This window comes from Diutina rugosa (assembly GCF_008704595.1).
Source record: "Diutina rugosa strain CBS 613 chromosome Unknown scaffold8_size298685, whole genome shotgun sequence".
Classification (NCBI taxonomy): Eukaryota; Fungi; Ascomycota; class Pichiomycetes; order Serinales; family Debaryomycetaceae; genus Diutina; species Diutina rugosa.
The window spans coordinates 160,571-186,218 of NW_022995114.1; the positions used below are offsets into that span (position 1 = coordinate 160,571).

General features: G+C 46.6%; 10 protein-coding genes across 10 annotated transcripts; 2 read left to right on the forward strand and 8 right to left on the reverse strand. All coding sequences in view use genetic code 12, as the record gives it.

The window, feature by feature from the left end:
• Positions 1-515: 515 nt before the first annotated feature.
• On the forward strand, positions 516-1,934 carry DIURU_002043 (trans-hexaprenyltranstransferase; the record flags this gene model as incomplete). Its single annotated transcript, XM_034154652.1, has 1 exon — positions 516-1,934. The coding sequence occupies one exon, from the start codon at positions 516-518 to the stop codon at positions 1,932-1,934; it is 1,419 nt and encodes a 472-aa protein (XP_034013176.1).
• A 205-nt stretch (positions 1,935-2,139) lies between these two features.
• DIURU_002044 (uncharacterized protein) lies at positions 2,140-3,216 on the reverse strand (the record flags this gene model as incomplete). The annotated part of the gene is made up of 1 exon (XM_034154653.1): positions 2,140-3,216. One exon carries the CDS (start codon positions 3,214-3,216, stop codon positions 2,140-2,142), a length of 1,077 nt encoding a protein of 358 aa, XP_034013177.1.
• A 160-nt stretch (positions 3,217-3,376) lies between these two features.
• TPS2 (trehalose-phosphatase) lies at positions 3,377-5,794 on the reverse strand (the record flags this gene model as incomplete). The annotated part of the gene is made up of 1 exon (XM_034154654.1): positions 3,377-5,794. The coding sequence occupies one exon, from the start codon at positions 5,792-5,794 to the stop codon at positions 3,377-3,379; it is 2,418 nt and encodes an 805-aa protein (XP_034013178.1).
• A 2,163-nt stretch (positions 5,795-7,957) lies between these two features.
• DIURU_002046 (uncharacterized protein) lies at positions 7,958-9,469 on the reverse strand (the record flags this gene model as incomplete). Its single annotated transcript, XM_034154655.1, has 1 exon — positions 7,958-9,469. One exon carries the CDS (start codon positions 9,467-9,469, stop codon positions 7,958-7,960), a length of 1,512 nt encoding a protein of 503 aa, XP_034013179.1.
• A 437-nt stretch (positions 9,470-9,906) lies between these two features.
• On the reverse strand, positions 9,907-11,763 carry TBF1 (Tbf1p; the record flags this gene model as incomplete). Its single annotated transcript, XM_034154656.1, has 1 exon — positions 9,907-11,763. One exon carries the CDS (start codon positions 11,761-11,763, stop codon positions 9,907-9,909), a length of 1,857 nt encoding a protein of 618 aa, XP_034013180.1.
• A 1,223-nt stretch (positions 11,764-12,986) lies between these two features.
• Positions 12,987-16,213, forward strand: DIURU_002048 (uncharacterized protein; the record flags this gene model as incomplete). Its single annotated transcript, XM_034154657.1, has 2 exons — positions 12,987-15,041; positions 15,446-16,213. The coding sequence occupies 2 exons, from the start codon at positions 12,987-12,989 to the stop codon at positions 16,211-16,213; spliced, it is 2,823 nt and encodes a 940-aa protein (XP_034013181.1).
• Positions 16,214-16,414: 201 nt separating this feature from the next.
• On the reverse strand, positions 16,415-18,166 carry DIURU_002049 (nucleobase:cation symporter-2 family protein; the record flags this gene model as incomplete). The annotated part of the gene is made up of 1 exon (XM_034154658.1): positions 16,415-18,166. The coding sequence occupies one exon, from the start codon at positions 18,164-18,166 to the stop codon at positions 16,415-16,417; it is 1,752 nt and encodes a 583-aa protein (XP_034013182.1).
• A 1,955-nt stretch (positions 18,167-20,121) lies between these two features.
• On the reverse strand, positions 20,122-20,997 carry DIURU_002050 (uncharacterized protein; the record flags this gene model as incomplete). Its single annotated transcript, XM_034154660.1, has 1 exon — positions 20,122-20,997. The coding sequence occupies one exon, from the start codon at positions 20,995-20,997 to the stop codon at positions 20,122-20,124; it is 876 nt and encodes a 291-aa protein (XP_034013183.1).
• A 1,430-nt stretch (positions 20,998-22,427) lies between these two features.
• On the reverse strand, positions 22,428-23,609 carry PR26 (proteasome regulatory particle base subunit; the record flags this gene model as incomplete). Its single annotated transcript, XM_034154661.1, has 1 exon — positions 22,428-23,609. The coding sequence occupies one exon, from the start codon at positions 23,607-23,609 to the stop codon at positions 22,428-22,430; it is 1,182 nt and encodes a 393-aa protein (XP_034013184.1).
• Positions 23,610-23,964: 355 nt separating this feature from the next.
• On the reverse strand, positions 23,965-24,726 carry PUP2 (proteasome core particle subunit alpha 5; the record flags this gene model as incomplete). Its single annotated transcript, XM_034154662.1, has 1 exon — positions 23,965-24,726. One exon carries the CDS (start codon positions 24,724-24,726, stop codon positions 23,965-23,967), a length of 762 nt encoding a protein of 253 aa, XP_034013185.1.
• Positions 24,727-25,648: the final 922 nt, after the last annotated feature.

A 25,648-nucleotide genomic window follows, 5' to 3' on the forward strand; every position in this document is an offset into this window, starting at 1 on the left:
GATCTAATGTATCAGACACTTTTTGTCGAATACGTGTATGAATTCAAATATGTTCGTTTACCAGTACTTTATGATGCAACTCATACGATCTCGCAATGGTAGTCAGGAGTGCTCATTGGTCAATCGTCACTACATTACGCCATTGCACATCGCACAGCAATTCGGGTGCTCGGCAAGGTACCCGGTACGGTAACCGAATGGTGAATTGGATACGGTAGCAGTCGTTATTGACACACTTGTAACGTTTTTGTGAATTGTCAATGACATCAGTTTCTTTCCTGCAAGAATTTTTCTAATATTTTCACTTGGGCCACTTGCTCAAAGTTCCCCAGTACACGTCAACAACCACTAATCCATCATCACTTTGTAATCCTCATAACGGATATCGGCAATTCCATCAACAAAATGGATGCTTTCGACGAATGTCGATCATTATTGGCCGCTAACTTAATTTACTGTGGGCGTCGGACGAACGTGCTTGAAGCACTCGAAAATCGTTGCGCACCTCATCCACCATGCTCAGACTCATTCGGTGGCAGAGTACCATAGGCCGTCTGGCCCTGGCGGTGCTGCCTCTGAGCTTCAAAACGGCAGTGGAGACAGCGGAAAAGTTGGTTCAACCCAGCCCTAGGTTCTCGGACCCCTTTTCTATCGTGTCCCACGAGATGTCCAACCTCGCAAAGCTGATTGCTCAATTGATCGGTCTGGGACACCCAACCTTGAACCGAGTCCTGCTGTACTATTTTGAAGCTGAAGGCAAGAATGTCAGACCTCTCATTGTGTTATTGTTGTCGAAGGCCTTGGCGGCTATCCCTTTGTCGGAACGCAATCGGATAACCATCGACACGTTCGACGTGGTGGACCAATCTCATTTTGCAGGTACTCCTACTCTGACACTGGTGGCTGGCAAAAGTGTTGACGACCTGATCTCACCCCTCAGAGTGTTGCACGGCATCAATCCGAAGGTGATCTTGGATCCCTTGCTGAAACCCATGGACCAGTTGCCGCAGTTCGACGCTGAAAATGGGATTTTACCCAAGCAAAGAAGACTTGCCGAGATTGTGGAGATGATCCACACTGCCTCGTTACTTCATGACGATGTGATCGATCTTGCTGATGCTCGTAGAGGGCGTCCTCTGGGCAATATTGCTTTCACCAATAAAATGGCAGTCCTTGCTGGTGACTTTTTGCTCGGTCGTGCTTCGGTCGCCATTGCCCGATTGCGGAACCCCGAAGTGATTGAGCTTTTGTCCACGACTATTGCCAACCTCGTCGAAGGTGAGTTCATGCAATTGAAGAACACTGTAATGAATCAGGACACAGATAGCATCATAAACGATGGTGATCTTAAGAAGATTCCCACCCCCACGGGTAAGGTCCCGGTTAAGCTGCATGAATACACTGTGCAAACCCCTCAAGACTTGGACCACGCGACCAACGTGAACGCTGCCTTCGAGTACTATTTGCATAAGACCTACCTTAAAACCGCGTCGCTCATGCTGAAGCTGAGCAGAGCCGCTGCTGTTTTGCTGGGTTCGCAAGACGATATCATTGAGCAATGTTACCAGTTTGGGCGTAATTTAGGTTTGTGTTTCCAATTGGTTGATGACATGTTGGATTATACCCTGAGCGATGCTACTTTTGGTAAACCTCTGCAGGCTGACCTCAAGTTGGGGCTTGCCACTGCCCCTATCCTCTTTGCTTGGAAACAAAGACCTGAATTAGGAGAAATGATCGGCCGCAAGTTCTCTGCCCCCGGTGATGTTGAAGCTGCCAGACTGGCAGTGCGTGAATGTCAAGGGCTAGAACAAACTCGGGAAATGGCTCAGGAATACTGTTCCCTGGCGTTAGCCAACCTTCGAGCATTACCTGAATCGGATGCTCGTTCAGCCCTCGAGTTTTTGACCAATCTGGTTATGACCCGGAATAAGTGATGCATGTTTATAGAGTCAAGATAGAAAATACGGGACATTTAGAGTTCCTCTTGTTAATATAGGTGATTGTTTTCTTCTGCATCAGGTCACTGATACAAATTGTGATTCGCTGGTAGTGTGAGACGCCGACTGAATTTACTATAGGCACTGAGAGGAGCTCGGATGTCATTATACGTTATTTATATACGGTTGTCAATTCGTTACTTCATAATAGTCTATGTTTATGACCGAGCCTCAATTTTCCTACCCTCCGAAGGCGGATCACACTGTACACCAACAATGTCGTCAAAACCACCAGGGCAAACACCACCACTGCTTCAAACCCACCATCACTTTCTTCAATGTAGTTTTCAAGATTCATACCGTAAAGCGCTGCTACCCATAGAGCAGCCCCCATTGATAACAAACCTGTACTATACTTCAAGCCAAGCATCATAAGCTCATTTCGATTTGAGTCGAGAATCACATTGATGATCTCTTCCAGAGTTTTAACTAGACGACGGAGACCTTCAGTTTGCTGCACGATTTCATCCAGCCGTATGAGATAATGTTCCAACAACATTTCGATTTCCGTATGGTCTGACCCGGTGTGAACTTTATCTCGAGCCCTATCTGTAAGGTACATATCATTAAGTTCATCATCAGAATCGAGTAATTCCTCGAGCATGTTGTGAATCAATGCCACTTTTCTGTGAAATTGAGTGATCTTCTTCAGTTCAATCAAAAAATAACGAAGCTTAACTCTATCAATCAGCTGTTCAAGCTGCTTAATAAGATTTTTGAGAACTGTCTCATGTACCTTGTATTCAGTCGTAAGGTTTTGCATCACATTCATGAGAACTGCCTCCAAAGCTCGAAATTCATACGGTGTCTCTTTATCACTAGAATCCTTGAGTCGAGTCTGAAGCTCTCGATAGAACTCCAGTTGACTGAACAGTTGGTTATTTGGCCCCATCATACCTGATTGGGGGGCATCAAACACTACAACCACGTCATGTTTGATCAACGCTCGAAGGTTGAGGATATTAACGAGAATGCAAGATGGCCTGGTGACCACCGCGGGAACAATTGTTGGACGTGATATTTTGCGGAAGTCCCTCACTGCCAAATTATGTCTCTTCATGAATGGCACTCTTTCGATGTCTTTGTTATGCAAAATAAGCTCCCCTTGACTATTAAAGATGGTGCATCGGAGCAGCGCTGGAGGGTTTTTTGTTTGCAAACTGTTTAACAGGAAGGTCCGTTTCCATATCAGAAATGGAAGCCGTATTCGTGGAAACATTACGCCTTTAATCTAGACGATAAGGTCAGAACGTATACGGTAACAATGGGTGATGGTGCGATCGATTTCTTATCTCACGCACTCGTGCCGCACTCACAAGGTTGCACCATATCCTAAGTGAAATAATAGGGACTTCTATTTTTTTTCTAATGCTAAAGCTTTAGTCTTGTTCCTCTTCAACGACTGCCGTTCCAGGCAGTTCATAAACCAGCACTTGGCCTGCCAATAACCCCAATGTTTCCAACACTTGATGGGGATCGTGCAAGTGGTAAGGAGCTACCGTCTGCTTCAGAGCCGGCCCCACCACCACGGGGAAGTAGCCATATGCCAGAGTTAGTGGCTGGGCTTTTTCATCACGTTGGGGAAGTCCGCGATTGTTGGCTTCTTGCGAGATATGAATAAGTGAGCGGAACATGTCTTCATCAGTCTGGTCATCACCTAAACAAAGGACAAAGTCTGGCATGACTTTGGGGTTATACTCCAACGGCCGTTGGAGATCCTGAGGTTGGCCCCAAGGCAGAAGTACCAAGCGCTTGACAATTTCACCCTTATTCAAAAATTTGGGACGAACCTCAATATTGGCTTTCCCTTCCATCACCTCCACGGGGTATTTTTTGGCAACAGTGGATTCTAATAAAGCGTGAGTCTTCTTCGCTTGACGTTCAGCAGCAAGGAAATCTTCCGCTCGGCGGTAATGCCAAGTCAAAGCCACCTTCTTCCGCTCAACGTGACAACCAGGACATGCTTCAGTAGCTTCTATAAAAACCTTATCAACTTCAGCTTGCCACAGCATGTCAAATTTGGCGGCTAAGTTTTCCCAGTGCTCCAGATCGACATCTTTCATGAAACAACCGTGCTCGGCCAGAAGACCAACATTTTTATCGCCCATCCACTTGTCCAAAAACGCCTGGTCACGTCCCAGAATGATCCAGATTTCATTCTTGGGATCTCTCGCTAAAACTCTGAGCAACTCGTTCAATTTCAGCGATGGGATAGCCGCGTTGGGGTCCTGAACAATAGGAGTCAAAGTACCATCATAATCAAACAAGAAAAGACGTCTTTCAGCTTTGACGTAATTATTGTGAAGCAAGGGACGGTCAAGCGGAGGAGTTGCCCGCGACTCTATACCATTTTCATGGTTTTTTGCAGCAATGAGTTTGGAGAGGAAGCTGGTGGTCCATTTTTGAACCGTGTTACTTTTCACTTCCGCGTAAAGTCTGGATTCAAGGTTTTGCTTTTGCGCCATTGGCATCTTCAAGCACTCGTTAAGCTGCTTGGCAATTCCTACAGAATCCCAAGGGTTTACAAGAATAGCATCTTTGAGAACCGTCAGAGTACCGGTGAATTCCAGAAGAATCAACGGCAGACAGGTATCCTTTTGGCATACCACATACTCAAGCAGTGTGGTATTCATGCCATCACGGACACTGGTGATCAAACACACATCGGCACAACGTAAAAGTGCCAAGTACTCTTCCTTGACGACGTACATCTGGTAGTGCAAGACTGGAGTGAAGTGAATCAGGCCATACTTTGCGTTGATACGCGTGACCAACTCGGTAACTTTGTCTTCAACTTTGTCTCCATGGGAGTAACCAAGCGACAGGACTTGCATAAGCACCACCTTACCTCTCCACTCTTTGTACATTTGAAGAAACATTTCAAACGCTTCGAGTTTTTGCACAACGCCTCTGACACTATCTAATCGGTCGCGACCAACAATGATCTTGCAATTCCCATAAACCTCTTTCAAAGCAGCCACCTTTTCATCAACAGCGCTGGTGAAGGCCTCCGCCTCTGTTTGTTTGGCATCAATCAGAATGGGGAGAGTAATCGTCAGGGTGATGTTGCCATAACTCGACACGACATTCTTCCGAGGAAGTTGGCATCCATCAATGCGTTGACAACACAGTAAAAAGTGATTGGCAAACAGGGGCAGCTGGAAGCCAATTTGGTTGACACCAAGTACCCCCTCTAAGAGAGCGCTTCTTTTGGGAATGCAGCGGAAATATTCCAGCGATGGCCATGGGGCATGCATAAAGAACCCAATGGTGGCGTCGGGCCATTCAGTACGACATAACTGGGGCAACAAGAGAAGATAGTAGTCGTGAATCCAAATGATGTCACCGGGCTTGTAGATCAGCTTGATCTTGTGAAAGTACGCCTCATTGAACTTCACATAATCATGCCACCATTCGTTCTCAGCCTTACCATCTGAAGGCTGATTTTGAATGTAGTGAAATACTGGCCAAAGTGCCCATTCAGGGTAGCGCCGCCATTTCACCAATTGCGTGTCATCTTCGCCGGCTTCCAGGTCGTCAAGCCACACGGGATGAATCCTCTCGGGAAGTTGCAGTTCGATGTAACGTCGTTCCTCCAGCAGAAGCCGAGGAGCCTCGCCTGTCCACGCTACCACTTGTTGTTCATAATCGGGGTTTTCAGCAAGGTATTGGACCAGCGAAAAGAGCGCCGACGTCCCCCGGGTGCGGCGAAGCTTGTAGGGAGGGGTGCTGCCCGGGTTCTCCTCGATCTTCAAGGGCAATTGGGTGAGGACGTTGATAACCCTCGTCGGAGGCATTTCGATTTGTATTGCCGAGTATATATGGGGTGAGTTGGTAACTAAGATCGTTGCTGGTGTTCGCAACCAGCAGGGCTCCTTAACCGCAATCGTCATGCGGGCTACTAATTAAGGCGGCTGGCCCCACTCAACATCGAGGCGGTTGGGTCAACGTTGTGATGTAGGTAGTGTAATTAGCAGGGCTAGATGCCACCCCCTTATAGCCGTAAACTGAGAGCTAGCCGAATGCGAATAGCCGAGAAGCGCTGGTAAAACTTTTATGCGAGGTGCAATAAGGAGTAGCAACTCATTGATGGCTTTAATTCATATCAACTGAAGTCTCAACTAAAGCACGGTCGATGAGTACCAAATGTGTGCTACACTTGGCGTCATCAATAGCCAAAAATTTAAGTCACCTGACCTGATTAAAGTTGATTGCTGATTGTTTCCTGCATTCGACTGCCCCAAAACTGGAGTTCAACCGCTCCACTTGATATCCTCCACACACATCATGCTTTTTTATTACTCTTTATCTCTTACTAAACAGTCTCGCTCAGTTCAAGAACTCCAGAAATCAGCTTGTTTAGATGCTTATAGAGGATGGCGTTGTACAATCTTGTAAATCATCTTGGCTCAAAGAAAATAGATCATATGATCAAAATCAAACTCTCCATTGAATGTCGCTGAGCCACCACGACTCTTATTTCCTTAAATTCGCCACAAGTTTTCGGTGACATAAGCGGATTACCGATTTTGAGCACGGCAGATTAACTCAGATCAGGGCGACGTCTCAATATTTATGTAATCAAACGAAGCCATCTTGAGTGATCCATCCAAGTCTATGCCGACAAATTGTCACAACAAACTGTCAGAATTGTCTGAGACCTCTACAGGCGCACCATTGTAATGTCGATTGACTATACTATAAAAATATGGAAATATCTAAAACACTAAAAAGACAGGATCAATTGTCATTATACAAAAACCAAAGGGCAACCGTCTTTTCAACAAGCGGCGCAAAGAACAGGAGAGAGGGTTTTGGCGAGTTGTATTTATACTAATGCCCAAGGTAATAATTATTTCTCGGCCCCCGGCCTTATGGTTAAGAACATCGGCTACTTTCCTTTATGAGCTGTCATGTGTGCCACTCATGTCAACTATATTGCACCAAATCTGCACGAGCCAAAAAAAAAATGGAAAGGGGTAACAAATCCAAGGTAAAGGCGACTCAAATAAAATCTTCTCTTAAATAATTTACTGATTCACTCGAGTCGTATAAAATTGGTATTTACCGTCAACTGGCGACCGTTGTTCAAGCGAATCTGCGGTTCCAGTTCATGCAGGGCACATAGTATATATCCCCTACATGATAAATGTATTCATGCATTTCAATAAGCAGGGATTTCAGGTATGTCGGGCGTATTGCCACCCCTCACACAAATATTCGATGCTATATCTAGCCTGGGTCTAGACCGATTGCTGGCAACAAGGAAAAGTAATCAATCCCGATTTCTTGAGAACGTTTTCCTCCATACTGTGTCCTCCTCAATTGTTACAGAGCAAATTTGACATTGTCTGTGTCTAAGCTGTGAGAACCGGCCCTCACCCCTTCGGCAAATGCAGGATGGGTCGGCATACGTTGAAGTCCACATATCTCTACAAGCTGTCCACATTGTCAAAAAGCTGCAATGTAAACAACCTTATGTCCTTAACATATCTATCAACAGAATTTTTTCCAGCCCATCAATGACATAGCACCAATTTGTGAGTTTAGGGGCGCGCCTAGTTATTCTCGAATTTTAATGCAACCTTAGTCCTAAGATTGTCCCATTTCGGAGGTTTCCCAATGTGGCCAAATGAGGTGTCCTCCGGAGTTAGCTAACATTAAGGTTGTAGGAGTGCATCTATCGTGCACTGTCAAAATAGAAAAACTAGCCATCTCGTTGTCTTCCAGCGTCATTACGCTCCATCCGTAATTTTAAAGCAAATTAACCTGCACCATCGGCATCATTCTTGTCATTTACCGGGTGCGACAAAATTCTCGGCACCCTTACGTACGCCCCGCTTTAGCCTTCATCGGCGCAAGCGATCCTCCACAAATTCGGTTGTTGTCCGTTGCGAGCAATGCTTTATTCATTACATGCTTAACTTTATGTTCAACAATCTAGACTCCAGAGACTATGTTTATTCATTCGTGTCGTTTTCATCATCACTCAATGCAAGATATTCTACTAACAAGTTAGCGCCACTCTTGAGCACAGGCTCATCTTTAATTGCCTTTGACAGGATGGCCACCACTTGTTTCGGAAATGGCTGTACAACTTCGAACGTGAATGGAAACTCCTCGAAATATTCGGAAAATGAAAGCGGGTCAACATCGCTGTGTTCTTCCTCGGCCTCCTCAGCTTCACGAAGATCCCATAACAACGATTCAATGTACAAATATAACTCTTGCACTGTGACATCGGGAGCTAACTTCACTATCTGTCTCTGGCCCAGAGGAAGTCTGATAGCCATAGATACCTTCCCTTCCACCAGTTCTCGCCACAGCGTCAAACCTTTCATAAATTGGCGGCGTTGACGTTTGAGCTTCTCGGCCTTTTGAGCTTGTTCAGCCGCAGCCTGCTTAGCTGCCTTCTTTTCACGATCTTGAGCCAATGAATCGGCGTAAGCTTGATCTTGCTGCTCCTTCAACACTCTTGCATATTCAATCTCTTGTAAATCGTATCGCAGACTCACAAGTTGTGCGTTGTATGTGTCTCCAATTTTACTAAGATTGCGTCCAATTCGACCTATTGTTGAATGCGCTTCGTCACCCAACAAAGCCTGATTAATATTCAGCTTGTAGACAACCAGCATCGAGGGCATGACCGCTGGTGAGGCCAGCACATTGGCAGCAGCGGCGATGAATGGAAGTCGACGACAGCCATACGCAGTACCCACAGCATGGGCTTCTGGTTGACACGAAACATTACTAAAATACACTTTAGCCGGGGCGTACGTGCCTTGTGTGCCGTAATAATCTTTGAACCACTCCAGAGCCACTAACTTTTGACCAAATTCGGCGGTTTCGTCATTAACGAGTACGATAATGAGCCATTGGTAGCGCAGCTGACATTGTTTGTAAATGGCGTCAAAGTCGGAGGTAACTATTTCCAATTCCTCTGGTAGTTCGGGATCGTACGACTCAATATATCCTTCGAAGTCAAACAGCTTAGGCAAACGGTTTGGTGGGTTTTTGGGAGCGACAAGTTGCCATATCCACATCACGAGCAGCATTAACAGCCGGGGTATAATGAGAAGCAAAACCCACCAGGGGCTGGTGCTATTTTTGACGGGATCATACTTTTCCAGGTCTCGTTTCAGGCGGTGGATGCCGAGATCGAGCTGCCAATTATTACTCACGGAAGGAGCCTTAGGAAGACGGATTAGCCCATCCTGGAACATCTGCTGGTGCAAGTTAACTGCCTCTTGTCTGAAATCTCTGGAAGGGATGTGGGTCGGGGGCTCGGGTGCCGGACGGTGATGGAGCCCCAGCGTGTCATGCATTTGTGCCCCCAGACTGATTCCTTCGAACCCCTGTTCAAAGTAGTGAGCCAACGCATTGTTTATGTCGTTATCATAGAACTCAATGAGCCTCTGAACATCGGCATCATCACTGTCGGGTGTCCCGGCAATGCTTTTGAACGTATCCATAACGGAAGTGTGAGTTGGAGGCGATAGCGCGCGAGAGTGCGGCAACGATAAAGACGAACTGATTTCGTAGCAATGGTCGTGGTGATCATGGAAACTCTTATAAATACGTCTCAATACTCGATTTGATTGCCGTATGTGTAAGAATTGCATACCTTGACAGATTCATTCCTAGGCGTTTCATGTCACAGTCAATTGATACATCCAACCATATATCTATTTGTTAATAATACACTTTATAATTCTACGATACTTTATAATTCTACGATACTTTATAAAACTTTCACGATTCGACGACGATATACGATGGAAACGGATCTGTCAGGGTACATTGGTATTCGCCGGCAAAGTCAGCACTAAGTGATATGAAATGGCGTCGTATGCAATGATGCTCCAAAATGTCAGGACACTTGTAAATATGATGTCTGCAAGTATCCCGCTCATGGCTTTGGAACGGGAGCGGCAGCAGTCTTTTTCAGTTGCTTCCGGCGAGCAGGTTTGGATCTTGCTGCGTCGCGGTCCCACTCACCCGTCACATTTTGAAGATAACCAGGAACAGGAAGTCCCAGCCTGAGGAAAAAGATCTTCCAATTACGGGCCTTATCTTTCAATTGCACTTGAGTTCTATTTTTGAGTGCCTCCGAAATCTTACCACCAGCGCCAAACAACTCGAGAATCGTTGCCCACGCCGGACCCTTGAGTTCAAGAGCATGTCGTAATGCTTTTTCTTCCTCTCTGGTCCATGGTCGTCTTTGACTATTGCGGATTGGTCCCAGCAGATTGAGTCGTAAATGGATTTGTTGTTCTTGAATTTCCAGAGGAAGCAATTCATGTGTAATCTTGTTGAGTTCCACTCGATCAATGTCACGGTCAGGAGCCTGCGGTCCAGGCAGAGCCGTATACGGTGCTTGTTGCAAATGAGCTGGCATCGCCACGTGCACTGCGTTTGAATCCAGCAGCACAGTGGGAGTATACAGGTATCCTCTCAGTTGGCGCCCGCGCTTACCCCAGATGATGAACCCCATGTTCTTCAGTACGTAATCAAACAAGTCACGCAAGAACGTAAACCACTCATACTCATGACTCAAATCCTCGCCTTCAGGCCAGCCCAAAAGAACCTGCTTCCGTTGCGAACACCTTTCAATAAAATCGATTTCAGTAGGATTCAAGTTTTTGACACCCCGACGTCCGATCAAAATTTCTTTCATGTCGTCAGGTAAGATATCCTTGAGAATTTCTTCCAGCAGTCGTTCGCCAGCTTCAATTGCCGAAATGTATGCTTGGGTTTTGAGATCCAAGTATAAATTTGCCGTCGGCTTAAGCAATTTACCGACTCTATCACCGATTGCGGTGTTAACCCCCAGCTGCAATGTCAGCAGGTTGCCCATATTACTGAGCGCATTGGACGGGTCCAAATTGTTGTTGGGACAAAACACATCGAGGAACAGTTCGTTCAAGTAGAAGAAACCCACTTCCAACGTACCCAAAGTGGCCATAAGGAATGTGGCTAGGTTTACTTTACGCAACGTCAGCTCGATCAGTTGTTCTCGATTACGAAACATCAGAGGAGTTTTCTCCCCTTCCTTCCACATCCCAGGAGCTAAATGTTCCACAGTCAAGAACGGATCGTCTTCCAGGTATAATCGTTTGGTGAACTCAAATAACAGTGCCAAGTCTCGAAAAGTAGCCCCACCTGGAGTATCAGGACTCAGAGCGAGATCGATGATTTTCTGGTAAGGCCCCACAGCAACAATTCGAAGTAACTGGGTGGCCAAATTATCAAGAGTGGGTAAGGTGTTGATAAGTAATTGAATCCGAGGTGGCAAGTAGTCAGCAGCGACGATTGGAAGAGGAAGGGCAGCCAAATGAGCCTGTGATAAAGCTGCAAGGGGTGGTAGTTGCGAACTGAGCTCCTTATACGCAGCAACGGCTTCGTTTGTATTGAATAACTCCAGGTTAGCTGGTACTTCAATGCCGTGCCATTGCGTTGGCGCCGCAACCAGCGCATCAGCGGAAGGCGCAACAACTGACGCCACCGTGCCAGCTTGAGCAGTGTTGGCGTCCAACTGAACTCCCAGGATGGCAGGGTCAACCACACCAACCTCTTTATCGGCTTCCTTGGCGGTGGCCAGCTCCGTCAGCCGCTCAAGATGATGGGCCATGAAGCGGAGCTCGTCGTCGAGCCGAGGGCGTTTCAGAAGCGCCTCGTCCTGTTCTTTCTGTTGTGCCAACTCATCACGCTGCTGCTCGGCAAGATAGTTTTCCAAGTCCTCTTCGGCACGTCGGTGGAGGTCCATAGCGATGAGGTATTCGCGTCGCGTTGTGATAGAGGGAAGATGAGGGTTATCATTAATCAGGGCTCAAAATTTTAGTGCTCACTAGTGAGCGCAAACATTGGGGGAAGCTTCCACTAGCGCAACCTACGTGGTTCTCGTTTCAGGGCAAAGTCTATGAAATACGTAATCCCAAAATTTACATGGCTAATTCAGTAGTCGTATAGTTCTTTTATAGCATTTTAGCTTGGTAGGTGACGATTTTCTTGTTATTTGCCGTCCCAGAGTTGAATGAACGTCAATGTGTATTTCAACGTTTCAGTATCCAGAGGATCCAAATGAGTTGGTTGGATTGACTTCAAGTCAGTGACTCGATGTGAAAATACAAGTCATATAAGGTTGCTCGTTCCGCCAATTTTGTTTCCCCGATTGGTAACGATAATGTTGCTATATGATACCTGCCTGTTCCCTCGAAAATTAAAGCCACAAAGCTAACCAGTGTAGATTTTAATATATACGTTTCACATAACTACGAATATTCAGCTTTAATCACCCTCAGGACCCTTGCATTCAGAAAAGAGGGACAATACGCCATTTGTGTCTCGTTGATCTTAGTTACGTCATTGAGTCCGATATTTGTCCGATATTCCTCCATCATCTTGTTGTGGCGGTGCCGTACTCAAGCGCCTTATGAAGTTTAATTGACGGCGTCTGTGCAAATATCCGTAAACTAGATTCGTTTTCATCAAGATCGAAACTCGAGGAAAACGTACATTTATGGGGTACAAATTGCAAACCGAATAACTTCAAGTATTCGCGTATTGTAGTTGCTGTGCACACAATCGACACAGCCGACGCGATTGAGTATATCGAGCCCTTGGAAGCCATTAGGAGAAGTCGTGCATGTACCACTGTACCCCTGCTTAATCAGAAAACAAGTACCCCAGTTCTCCAACCCGAGGGCACACGCTTTGTTCGTAATTTTAATGAACAGTACTACGATGATTATCGACGTTCGTGCAGTTATAGATGTAGATTTTCTCTTTCGCGTCTTTCGATTGTCTCCCTTCTACCCCGCAAAGTCGTCTGGACACGGTATCGTGTCAGTGCAGAATGTAAACCAAGTCTTCCCCTGACGCATCTGGCGTGCTCGTGCTCCCAATTGAGAATTTGGTCGGGGCTTATATTGCACCGTTCCCCTCATTCTAGACGCCATGAGTACATGTCTGATTGGGCCACCACTGTCGATGGTGGACTCACCAAGCCAGCCTTCGACTGCCCTCAGGAGCCCAAAATCCCTGACTGACTTCCTTGCTCCCCCAATCTCGGTGACACCAAGCGGGTCTATTTTGTCAGAGGATCGTGTCATCGTGCTCAAGCTGACGGAAGATCTTGTTCGGCTACTTCAATGGTACTACGATCAGAAACGGGACGATGATAATCCATTTCGTGTGGAAGCTACCTTCTTCCCGTGGCTCCATCATCTTTACCTGGCTCATCAGCGCCAGTTTTTCGCAAGCGACTCCAATTGTCGAGTGTTACCGCCACTTACATGCAACCTCATCACCGTTGAATGCTCCGTGAATCCTGACCTTCAAGGGACTTGGAGACTCATTAACTCTGTTCCTATTGAAGATCTATTGACAGCCCCACCACAATCAAGTTTGACTCAGGTTCTGAACCGCAACTTCGGCAGTCAACTCTCGCTTATGGCCCAAGCACTGCTGCTATTGTTGTACGGGCTGGATATAAGCTACTTGCATCGGTGTGCTCAATTTGCGAAGCCTCTTTGTTGTGGTACGATTTTCATTTGTGTATTAAATCTGTCGAGTTGGTTGGCTGTCCCCAAATTCTTACGAGAGTCTTTAGTAGACTCTAAATGGTCACAGACTGGCCTTTTAACTAAGTCGCCACCTAATCCAGCACGTCCGCATCGATTCTGTCCACTCCTAGCTTATGAGCAAGCGCTTTTATTTGCAGTCCATGGTACCGTTCGTTTATTTGACCACTTAGTTGTTGGTACTGCCGAAGAATTTAACACCATCTGCAAGCTGAACTTCAAATTGATCATTGAATGTCATGATCTGGTGACAAAGCCCCCGCTGTACGAGACTCTCTTGATGGTGGCTCATGATTGGCATCGACAAATGCGGAATACCCACTATTACTTGGAATTTCCCCTGGGAAGTTATTCCTATGCACAAGCACCATCCTTCGTTAACGCCATACGGATCATGCACGAATTATTACATAGTGGTGCCCCCATTTATCTTTTTTCATTTGATGGTTTCACAGGTGTGCTGCTTTTCATGGTAGCAATGGCGAAAGTAATGTGGAGGACGCTGATTGAAAATGCGATTACTGAACTTGTGACTCGTCGACGTGTTCGTCTTTACTTATTCAAGACTGATTATGCATTTTTGAAAGGCATTGAGAAATACTTGGATCAAATTTCGAAGAGTAAACTGTTTACGCTCAAGGAACGTCTACCAGATATTTCACGAAACTTTGAAGTAGCGCCGTCAACTTTACCACGGGAGCTTCCCCAAGTTCAAACCATGAATCATCCAGTACGGGAAAGAGGACTTGCTAAAGGAGTGCAATCTGCACAGCCTCCAACTCCATCACAAACTTCTTTGGCTAAGCCTTCCGAAGCTTTTTCAATGACAACTCCTAACGACTGGTTTCAAGCAGGAGCTGACATCAATTTCCCCGCTACGATATTAGATAATGAACTATACCTTGGTTCATGGCTCCATGCGTCGTCGTATACTGTCGTTGGAGCACTCAATATTGAACGTATCATATCCTTGGGCGATTGTCCTCGCTGGTGCCTGTCATCGATCGACTCTGGCCAGTATACTGAGCTATGGCGTTATGAGGATATCAGGATATTGGAAGTTGATTGCACCAGATTACCGAATTCGCCACCTCTGGTTAAATCGGTGATCTTCCTTTACAACTTCAATGATGATGGACGCGACCTGCTTCTACCATTCTTGTTCCGGTGTCCCAGCGCCGTTAAAGCCAAACTAGGCCTTGATAAAGGTGGATTTGGCTCGGAAGTACGTCCTCGTCCGCGACCGTGTCCCCGCACTTTGGTACACTGTCGGATTGGAGTTCTGCGTCTGGCACTGTTGGTGATAGCCCTGCTCATGGTGAAGTTCAACTTGCTGTTGGCAGTGGCGTATCTTTATGTGAGAGTGCAGAGATTCAATATTATCATTCAGCCCAATCTTAAGTTGATGTACTCTTTATGGCTTTGGGACAAACATCTCCATGGCGGGGTTTTGGCCTGGGAAGTATGGGCTCTGTGGATTGATAGTTTGAACCGTCATTATATTGATAATGATTGAAAAGCTGGCTTTTCGAACATTTGTTGATCTTTTATATAGAGTAGTTATGGTGGTTGCACGTCGCACCCATACCTAATAAAGTAAATTTCAAACCAGTATCAGTATACTCAATTTCGCTCCGTCGATATATTCACATTGCAAACAGGTCAAATTTGCTATGCAGGGGTTGTCTAAGTTTGTTTGCTAGGGGATATCTCCACTCCCCTCATCGCACGCATTTCCCCACGAATTACTGTCACCATGTCTCGGAACATTAATCGAGTTGTGCAAGCAAGTATGTTTGAATCCAATTCTTGTTGGTTAATGGATGAATTGCTAACCTCCTTTTAGTCCAAAAGCTTTACCCGAAGGCTTTGGCTGACCTGTCCTGGGATAATACTGGTCTCCTTGTTGACACGGTGTCCGACGTGCTGGCTCCTGTCAGGGTGTTATTGACCATTGACCTTACCCAGAATGTTGCTCAAGAAGCAATTGATCAAAACTGCAATTTCATCATGGCCTACCACCCTTTCATCTTCAAGGGCTTGAAACTGATTACCCAAAATGACCCGCAGCAACGCAGTTTACTCAAGCTCATTAGCCATAACATTGCCGTGTATTGCCCACACACCGCTGTGGACTCCCAGGTGGGTGGAGTGAATGACTTTCTTGTCGAAACCCTTGGGGGTGAGATCAAGCTGAGACGGCCTATTGAAGCTTCGTCAGCTACCGAAGCCACCGCCGATTGCGGCATGGGTCGCATCGTTGAGTTCGCTAAGCCTCTCAAGCTTGGCGACATCATCAATAATGTGAAGAAGGGTCTCAAGCTTGATCACGTTCAGGTTGGGTTTGCTCGCAATCAAGATCAGTATCAAGAAATCTCCTCCGTGGCTTTATGCGCTGGCTCTGGAGGGAGTGTGCTTAGTAAAGTCAAAGCGGATTTATACTACACCGGCGAATTGAGTCATCATGAAGCCTTGTATCTTACCGAAAACGGATCGGCGGTTCTTGTCTGCAACCATAGCAACACCGAAAGAGCTTTCCTTGCTGAATTCAAGAAGCAATTGGAAAAAGAGCTTGGTAAAGAAGCCGAAATTATCGTGTCACAAACCGACCGTGATCCTTTGAGAACGTTTTAGTTAGGAATTGGTTAGTTGAGTTTCAGGGTAGAGGATTAGGACGAGAATTATGGGACGAATTTAGGAATATCGAATCAGATAGAGCATATTGCTGAGGCAACAGTTTTATTTAATCTTGCAATTAGTCATATGATAATTAAAAGTGTAGTTTATGTCATTGATTATATCCGGAACTCGTTTAGCGGTTTCATTACTTCATTATTACCGTTCATGCTCATTCGATGATTGGGTGCCCAAGTATTCCACCAGGGTGTGATTGGGGTTGAAGGTTTGCAATTTGTCGTTTTCCTTAGAAGCGTAAAGGTTGCGACCATCTTGACCAGCCGAGCCCACCGTTTCAAGGACAACTTCCTCGATTTCTTCAGCTTCGTCGCCAACTTGAGGCAAGAATTGGTTAAGAATAACACCAATGAACCCAGTGATGGCAAACCCAGTTTGCATCACAAGCACAATGGCATTGAAGAAACCTTTAAGGGCGTTGTTGGAACCCTTGTAAGTGAACACATGTTCGAACCAGTTGGGCAACAAGATGGCACCCATACCAGGAAGGACCGAAGCAGTAAGAAGGAAACGGTCACGTCTAGTGAAGGGAGTAGTAGAAATAATCTTGACACCAGCGATGGCCACTGAGCAGAACAAGAACGAGGTCATACCCCCCAAGACTGGCTTGGGGATGGTGACAATGGCGGCGGCGAACTTGGAGAAAACGCCCATGATCAACATGAACCCAGCACACCAGTAACCAACAGTCAAATTGGCACACTTCGTAACGGAGATGACACCGTTGTTTTGAGCGAAAGTCGAGGTGGGGGTAACCGTACCGAGACCCGAGATGATACCATTAATACCATCGGCAAGAAGCCCACCTTGAATTCTGGTCTCGTACAACAACCCTTCAGTGGGCTGCCTCAGCACATCAGAAGTGGCGGTGATGTCACCAATGGCTTCCATCATGAGCACAAGTCTCACTGCGAGGAATGGCAAAATGGCAGGCCCGTAAAGCTCGAGTTTGAATGTGTGTACCCAGACGAAAGTGGCAGCAGGAGCAAGACCAATCGACAGACCATCGAAGTAGTCCGCAGCGGCGGCGACGATACATCCAATCAACAAACCGATAATAACTGCACACGACTTCATGATCGGGGAACCAAAACGTTCAGACAACAAGATGGTGACGTACACAAGGAAACCAAGCCCGATGTATTGAGCCAGACCCCAGGGCTTGTCGTGACCCCCGATGTGACAAACAGTGTCAGTACCGTGACACGCTGACCCACCAAGCCAGTCGGTCATACCTGTTTCAATCAAGTGAGTACCGATAAGCAACACCACGGGACCAGTGACAATGTTGGGGAACACCAGTTGAAGAATCCGAGCGGGAGTGAACGAGAGAGCAATTTCAAGAAGGGAGCAGATGACAGCCAGGGCTAATATCTTACCGTACCCATCAGGACAGGGCAACTGGGTGCCGTCGGCAGCAATGGGACAGTCTCCCAGCTCGTACATCATGGGGAACGCCTTAGTGACAACAGCGATGGAGGCAAAAGAAGTCCCCACCATAGTCAAAAGACCGGTACCCATATAGTAACCTTTGAACAACCTAACTCTGGTAATTTGCACCATCGACAACAAACCCGAGATGATAAGCGATGCCAGGACAAGGTACTGTGTGATTTGCGGCAGCAAGTTGGCGACACCGGCAATAAGAATGGGGGGAGTCACCACCCCTGCCAACATCGAAAGGGCGTGTTGGAACCCTAAAATGAACCCAAGGAAGATGGGCATATCGGCGTCAACTCCGAAGAACGGTTGCGTCTTGTGTTCTTTGGAGAAGAATGGAACCTCTGGCACGAACAAGTATTTGTAGTCATAGTCACCAAAGATCCCTTCCCGGGTGGTGCACTTCTTGACGAACCGCATAGCTTGGTGCTTGACCACTTCCACTACCTTCATGTTGTGTGGATAGGATGGTTGTGTGGAATATGGAGGAATGGAGTGGCATTTCTCATGCTTTTATTTGCTTGGTGATCTTTCTCCACATTTGGCGAAATGCAGACGCCCAGACGGCCAACCCCGAAAATCTTCTTTAAATTTATATGCAGGTCAATATATGATCCAAAGGTACATGAATACACGGAGGAAAAGCAAGGAGCGACCTCGGTCCGGAGCGATCCTGAGATGGAAGCGCAAAGGGGCTGGCAAAATCGATAGGGGAAGTTAGCTGATTTGGCAGCCCTGCGTGACTATCATACGCGATGCCATCGATTAACACGCCCCCTTGGGTGTATCGAGTTTGTGACTAACTGGGGAATCTCGCATTTCCAAGCTATACTGTCTGCAGGATACCCGCCGTATTCGCTACTCAACTAAAAGTTTTTACACAACTAATCGCCTTGCGCCTATCACGTTGTGGTCACAACAGTGTTTCAGATGTTGGAGAAGTAGTCTTAGTGTTGGTTAACGGTAGCCTCAATCTTTTGCTTCCTTGCACCCGGTAATGCACCCAAGCATGTTTTGCCGCATCATTGCTGTAGTCGGAGGCTACCGTTGAGGGGACTACCCCACACTCTTAAATGAACCTGGCAAAGCGGTGTCACGTGTAAGGAGGGGAGTATAGTGAGCTACAAAATTCAAGACAATGCTATCGGCAAGTAAGGACGGGTCGATTCTCTATTTGGTGCGATATACTATCAGTTGAGACACGTAGTAGGAATTCCATTTAGCTGCAAGCTTTAGCCGCTTCTCCGGGTATTTCTGGGGTATTTCATTCGGACTGCATCGCTTTTAAGATTTGGGCGAATCCGAGGCTAGCTCATCGCACCGCCCTTCGCTCCCAGCATTTTTGTCTAGGTCATTACGCGTCACGGGCTAGGGCTTCTAATTGAGAAATTAAGCTCCGCTTTTCGCTTGAACCCGGCCGTTATTTCTTTTTCTGATGATCGTTCCACATAAGGGTGTACGAGGAGGTCCGCCTCGTGATGGGCTCAAGACGTTCCGTCTTCGTAGTGGATAGTTTAGAGGAGCCGCTCTTTGTGTCGAGATCTCAAGTTTTCCGCGAGGGCTTACTATAGAATCGCACACAATCTGTGCATGGCTGCTTTCGTAAACGTGTCCGATTAGGTTCAAATGAACGGACGATAGAGTAGATCTTTTTGAATGGCACATTAGCTGATATCTAGTGAATGACGTAAAGGGGTTATGTGGGTCGGTCGGAGATCCATTCTTCGGAGTTCACAAAAACCCTCTTTGCTAGTAATCAAGACGAATTACCGCTTCGCAATTACATGATGCCTGCTGATATCAATTACATGATGCCTGCTGATATAAATCACACAACTAACACGCACCATATCGTATAGTGAGTCACGACCTATATCGGATTGAGTCGCAGTGTGGGCGGCTTCCGTTGATCCTGTTTCCTTGCTAACACCAATCACAGGGGCACGCTGGTTGTGCAGCCTGGGCGATAAGAACCAAATTTCTGATTTTTTCGGTGATTCCCGTCAAAGTCATGCACCGCGGCAACCCAAATCGGCGCGAGGGGCATGATATGGGAAACTGACATTTAGGTGAGGGAAAGAGATCTAGAGTTACCCGGGATTACAGAGTTGGGGTGCAAACCCGAGTTTAATCTATTTATTACGAACGCAGACTAGAAAATAGGACCTCCGAAACACTAGTGATACATTACTTTTTGAATGTCACAGCCTCATAACTCATGTGCTTGCGCTTTCGTACGGCGCCCCCTCTCGCCAAGACCAGCAAGTAGCCAGGGATCCGAGTTGTCTCAGCCGCCTGGCATTATGGTAGGTCTCATAGCTGTACAGATTTCATTACATCTTGCTTGAGTGAGACATTTGTGATTATTGCACAATTTTTCAAAATCAGCTACTTGAGCATTTATTCATTCATGCAGTATCGTTAAACCGAAATTCACAGGTCAGCTGGGAATCACTACGTATCCGGCGGTATGCCTTTCCCAACTTGAACTGAGACACTAAGATCTTTTCCACAATCCACCGAGGACACCAGTGTTGCAACGTGATCACTCGGGGAGTTTTCACCCCAAGATAGTTGTCGAAGGAACTATCAACGCCAGCAACAAGGATATCGCGTACAACTCGTGCAGCATACTCGTCAGGGTCAATACGACTTTTCAAAAACACCTCGCGATGATTGTAAGCTTCATTCAAATCGGGGCGATTGTAAATGGAATTGCGACGAATTGCAAATTGATCATGGTGATCTGACTTCCTTGATCCCGTAACAAAATTGAGAACCTTGACGTTGAATGGCTTCATTTCCATCCGCAACGTTGCAGCATATTGATGAATGGCAGCTTTCAGCGAATTATACGTGGATGAAAACGGTAACGGAAATATCCCCGCCACTGACCCGGTGAATGTGATGGTTCCTTCTGCCTTTATCAATAAGGGAGCAAATTCCCGAACCACTCTCATTGGGCCAAAGACGTTAGCATTGTAACATGCGATGATGTCTTTATCCCTCATGTCTGTGGCAGCGCCGTGATAATCGAGATCGGTATTGTTGACGAGAACGTCCAACTGACCATTGTTTGATTCAATCATTTCTCGGGCTGACTCCACTGAGCCCTGGTGGGTGATATCAAGCAAAATTGGAATGATTCCGAAATTTCTGAGGTAGGATATGGCTTTAAGATTGAGGTCACCGGCATAGACCACAAATCCTTGAGCGCACAACTCTCTAGCCAAAGCCGACCCAATAATCAGCGAGGCTCCTGTAACTAAAGCCACCCTAGTCATGACCGTTTGTTTATAGGAATGTAATTGAGGTATCTAACTATATATATATCTATCAGGCGGTTATATTTTCACTATTGCGTGTTGGCAATATATCACCATATCCTGTCCGATTCGGGTGCACGTTGGACGGACACGAGCGTACGCCTTGTACAACCACACAAAACGAGATTGTACAATCGGCGCTAAAGATACAGGGGACAAATCAGTCCTCATATCTAAAAACAATCAAACTTGCCCCTGCCGCCTCTTACAAGTGAATGCGTTCGAACATCCTTTTCAGCTCCATTGTTACTCTCACCTACGCACAACATGGTGACGAAGCCATCAGGGAGATAGATGATGGCCTGATCAGTTTAGCCAAAACGTAGTCCGATCAGATTGCTCCTCGGGATAGATTGCGCCATAGTAATCTGACCCTGAGGCGAACATCCCATTCAGCCACATGTCTGGTCTCGAGCCCACACCCAAGTTTTTAAGTATAAGCGAGACACCGTGATTCTGAAAATCAAATCATCGCCGATAGTTTCTGATACGCTAGTGGTTATCATGAGGTCCAGAACGCCCTTCCAAATGCCGTAGATATCTAGTTGTAGTTGACAGAGTGTCTAAACACAACGTGTTACCCACTAGCCAAGAAAAGAAGCCTGTCTCCGAATGCACATGACCGCACTCCTGCTTCCACCAAGCCCATCCCATTACTCTCGTGGGACTAAATTATCGGACTTTCATAATCGGACTTGATGAGATAAGCGTGAATATGACACTGCCAATTGTCTACGGAGATGACATCCCTTTGTTAGATAGACCATAGAGTAGCTTTCAAGTTGCTTGCACGGCGCAGCTTCAACAATCCCTACTCGTGTTTGTTCATCGTGCCTTTGGGACCTTTGGTGTTGGCAATCGTCGTGGTCATCGTCCGACGCAAGGGTCGGCGCCACAATGATGCATATCTGTTCCCATCACGTCAACGGCGTTGCAGGCAGCATCAACAGCAAGTGTCTGCTCCCCTGAACGAATATCTCCCTCGTTACGAACGGGAAGAATCGGCTCCGCCACCCGCCTACGTCAAGTCACAAGTTTGATGATACGGGCTGATCGGTATCTCACGGATAATTTTCGCTCACGACGCGGCTCAAGTGGACTCCTAGCTGGTCTGTGGATCTAAGCTGACATGTAAACAAGTGAATGTGATAATGAGTTTGAAAAATATGCCAATAGTGTCAGCTTGGGCGATGGCGAGTCGATTATCACAAGCAACTTTCGAAAAGTCGACAGATTTTTGTTAATTTGGATTCGCATGTGAAATTCGTCGCACAGCCGCGCCAATCTAATCTACGTAAAGATTCGTCATGATTATATTCTGTTTTATATGATCCCACATGAGTTGACCTCAGGCGGGAAGAGTTCGCGGCTATCCACGTTGATTTCGTTTACTTGTAGAACTCAAATTTGTCGTGCTCAGTGCCAGTCTTCACTTGAGCAGTGTAGGCTTCTTCCAAGTCCAGTTGCAAAATCATATACCGATTCTTTCTCACAGCACGCAAACCAGCCTCTTGCATGATGGCGGCAATCACCGCTCCGGACAAGGGGTCGTTACGCACAATCAACGAGTCCAAATCAACTTCAGGAGCAAGACTCATCTTGGAGGCAATTGTGGTGAAAATAAGACGACGTTCCCGACGATCCTTCAATGAGGGGAACTCGATCTTACGGTCCAAACGACCGGGACGCAAAAGAGCCGGATCAAGAGTGTCGGCACGGTTGGTGGCCATAATGACCTTCACCGTCAGATCCTGTTCGAAGCCATCCATTTGGTTCAACAATTCCAACAAGATACGTTGCACTTCACGATCGGCCCCGGTTTGAGCATCGAAACGCTTAGTGGCAATGGCATCAATTTCATCGATGAAAATGATGGACGGCAGGTGCTCACGAGCAAGTCTGAATACGTCTCTCACCATCCGGGGACCTTCACCGAGATACTTTTGCACGAACTCCAGCCCGTTTATCCGGATAAACGAAGCGGTGGTGCCGTTCGCCACTGCCTTCACCAACATCGTCTTACCGGTACCCGGAGGCCCATAAAGAAGAACACCACGAGGTGGGTCGATACCAATCTGGCTATATAAATCACCTTGAGTCAACGGTAACTCCACTGCTTCTCTGATCTCTTGCTTTTGCAGGTCTAAACCCCCCACATCAGCGTAGGTAACATCCGGCTTTTCGTTATCGCCAACGATAGAGATCAGCGAGTCGGCTTCAGGAGGAAGAATGTCGACAAGCGCGTTAGAGTGGCGATGCAAGGCCACCAGCGACGATGGCTTGAGCAACTCTCTGTCCAAAGTTGAGAGGATTCTCACCACGTAGTTCGACCCTGTGGTACTAGAAACGATCCCTGTCTTGTCGTCGATGGGCTCAAGGAATTGCCCAATGACCAACGGCACCAGCTTGATGCGCTTCACCTCCTCTTGCGCCCGCACAAGCTCACGCTTGAGGTGTCGCTGTTCGTCCTTGATGTACTCTTCCTGGAGCTGTAAAAGATCCAACTCCCGTTGGAGCTTTTTGTATTTGAGATACACGTCGTCCTCATTCAAGTTGACGGGGTCTTCCATAGCAGTGAGGTCGAAGGTGGAGAGGGGTGGCGAAAAGTGCGGCTCAGCAATTGTGACCCTGCGACCAATCGGCGACGGAAGGTTATGGAAGAATGATATCTGGGGGAGACCTAACGGGGGTTGGCTACCTTGATGTAAATGAAATGAGTGTCTTATTTCATTGCTAAAAGTGATCCCAGCCTGATACGCTTATGATAGCGCCTATGATAATTACCGTAGCACGTTGACGCGTCAAACCCAAATCGACATCGAGATTTTAAACAGTTATTGAGCTGCTACGCGTAACATGCGGTAGAAGGTCGTAAATATCTACTAAAAACGTGGTTTACCTCTCATTGAATTCGTATCTATACCATTATTCTTCCATCTCATCGTTTTCCTGCTCAGCCAACTCCTTGATAATAGCGTCAGTCTTGTCATCAGGGTATATTTGGAACCCACCATCGGCAGTCACTGAGGCCAATTGAGCGTTTTTGCAGTCCAACTTTTCTTCCATCACCTGCTTCAAAGTTTTGAGCGTCAAAAGTTCGGCTTCCTTTAGCGTAAGTGACTTGTGATATTCATTTTGCAATTCGGTCTGAGCACCTTCGGAACCCGAACCAATCGCCTTGGCGTCGTACCGGTAGAAAGTCCCCGACGGCTCCGCGTGGTACAATTGAGGGCCCTTGTCCTTGTCGTAGCCAGCAATCAACAACGCCACCCCGAATGGTCTCAGCATAAGCTGCTTTTCACCCGAGGCACCCTCGCCGAACCGCAATGCCAAGTCACACACCAGCTGAGTCAACGGCTCGACACCGATCGCTTCGTCGTAGTATAAGTTGTGGGTGACCGACAGCACACGAGCGTGTTCAATCATCGACCGGGCATCAGCGGTCAAACCAGACATGGCGCAGCCAATGTGATGGTCAATTTCGACGATTTTCTCGATGGAGTTGGCTTCAAGAAGTGGCGAGGTCACCCGCTTTTCCACCCCTAAAATCACGCCTTCCAGAGTGCAGATACCAATGGCAGTAGACCCAAGCTTGATAGCTTCGAGCGAGTATTCAACTTGGAACAATCTCCCTTCGGGAGAGAACGTCAGCACCCCGCGATCGTATTCGCTTCGAGTCAAGAACATAGTGGCAAATGGAGCGCGCACTGGAGAGCTGTATTGTAGACACCTCTGAACGCTTGTGCGAAAAGAGATCGACAGGACTCGAAACTGAGCTCGTGTCCACACGCTCAAAGTGATCCAACTCTATGGATCGTCGTGTTTGAAGATATTCATTTTGTGAACATCGGTTTCGATCACGAAAGAGATTATCCGGCGAAATGCCAGCTTTCGGATCGAAAAAAAGTACCGACATTATTAACCTTATTGGTATCGTGATTTGCGGGTGACGGTGGATCGTTGTCAACCGATATCTCCCACAGTTTCGTAAACGAAAAAATCGACTACAAATCATGGTCACGCCCACGTTCCTGACTGTTGGTCGTAGGGTTGCAGTCGTATTGAACATGCCAACCTTACAACGGCTATCTTGTTCATCTAGAGATGTCTCTTCTGATTCGGCAGAATCTAAAACAATCATCGGTTCACCTCGTGACGATTAATCATCTTATATTCTGGAAGCGACTTGGTCACACATTGACACGGACTGTCTTAGCCCAAGTGGTTGCATATATAAAGGCAATCATTCTTCTTAAAAACATACCATGTTTGAATGTGGAGCCGCTGAATGTGAATGTTCGGATATAGTCGGAGTAAAATCCCTGACTTGTTCGTGTGGGAAAGCTGTCTACGTATGCACGCTATGTGGTGATATATACTGTCATCCCTGATGTTTGGTGTGAGGTCAATTGTTAGTTTGTTGAAGATTTTATGATATGAGTGTGATAATTAGTATTGAAGTAAGGTGTAATAGTTTACATGGAATGGCCTTCTTTTGTACAATAGGAATATACACATTTTCATTGATACAGTCCGCTATGTTGGCGTGACTGGAAACGTCAGAAATTTTTCTGGAACTATTAAACGAAGGCTACAAATTTTGTTGATG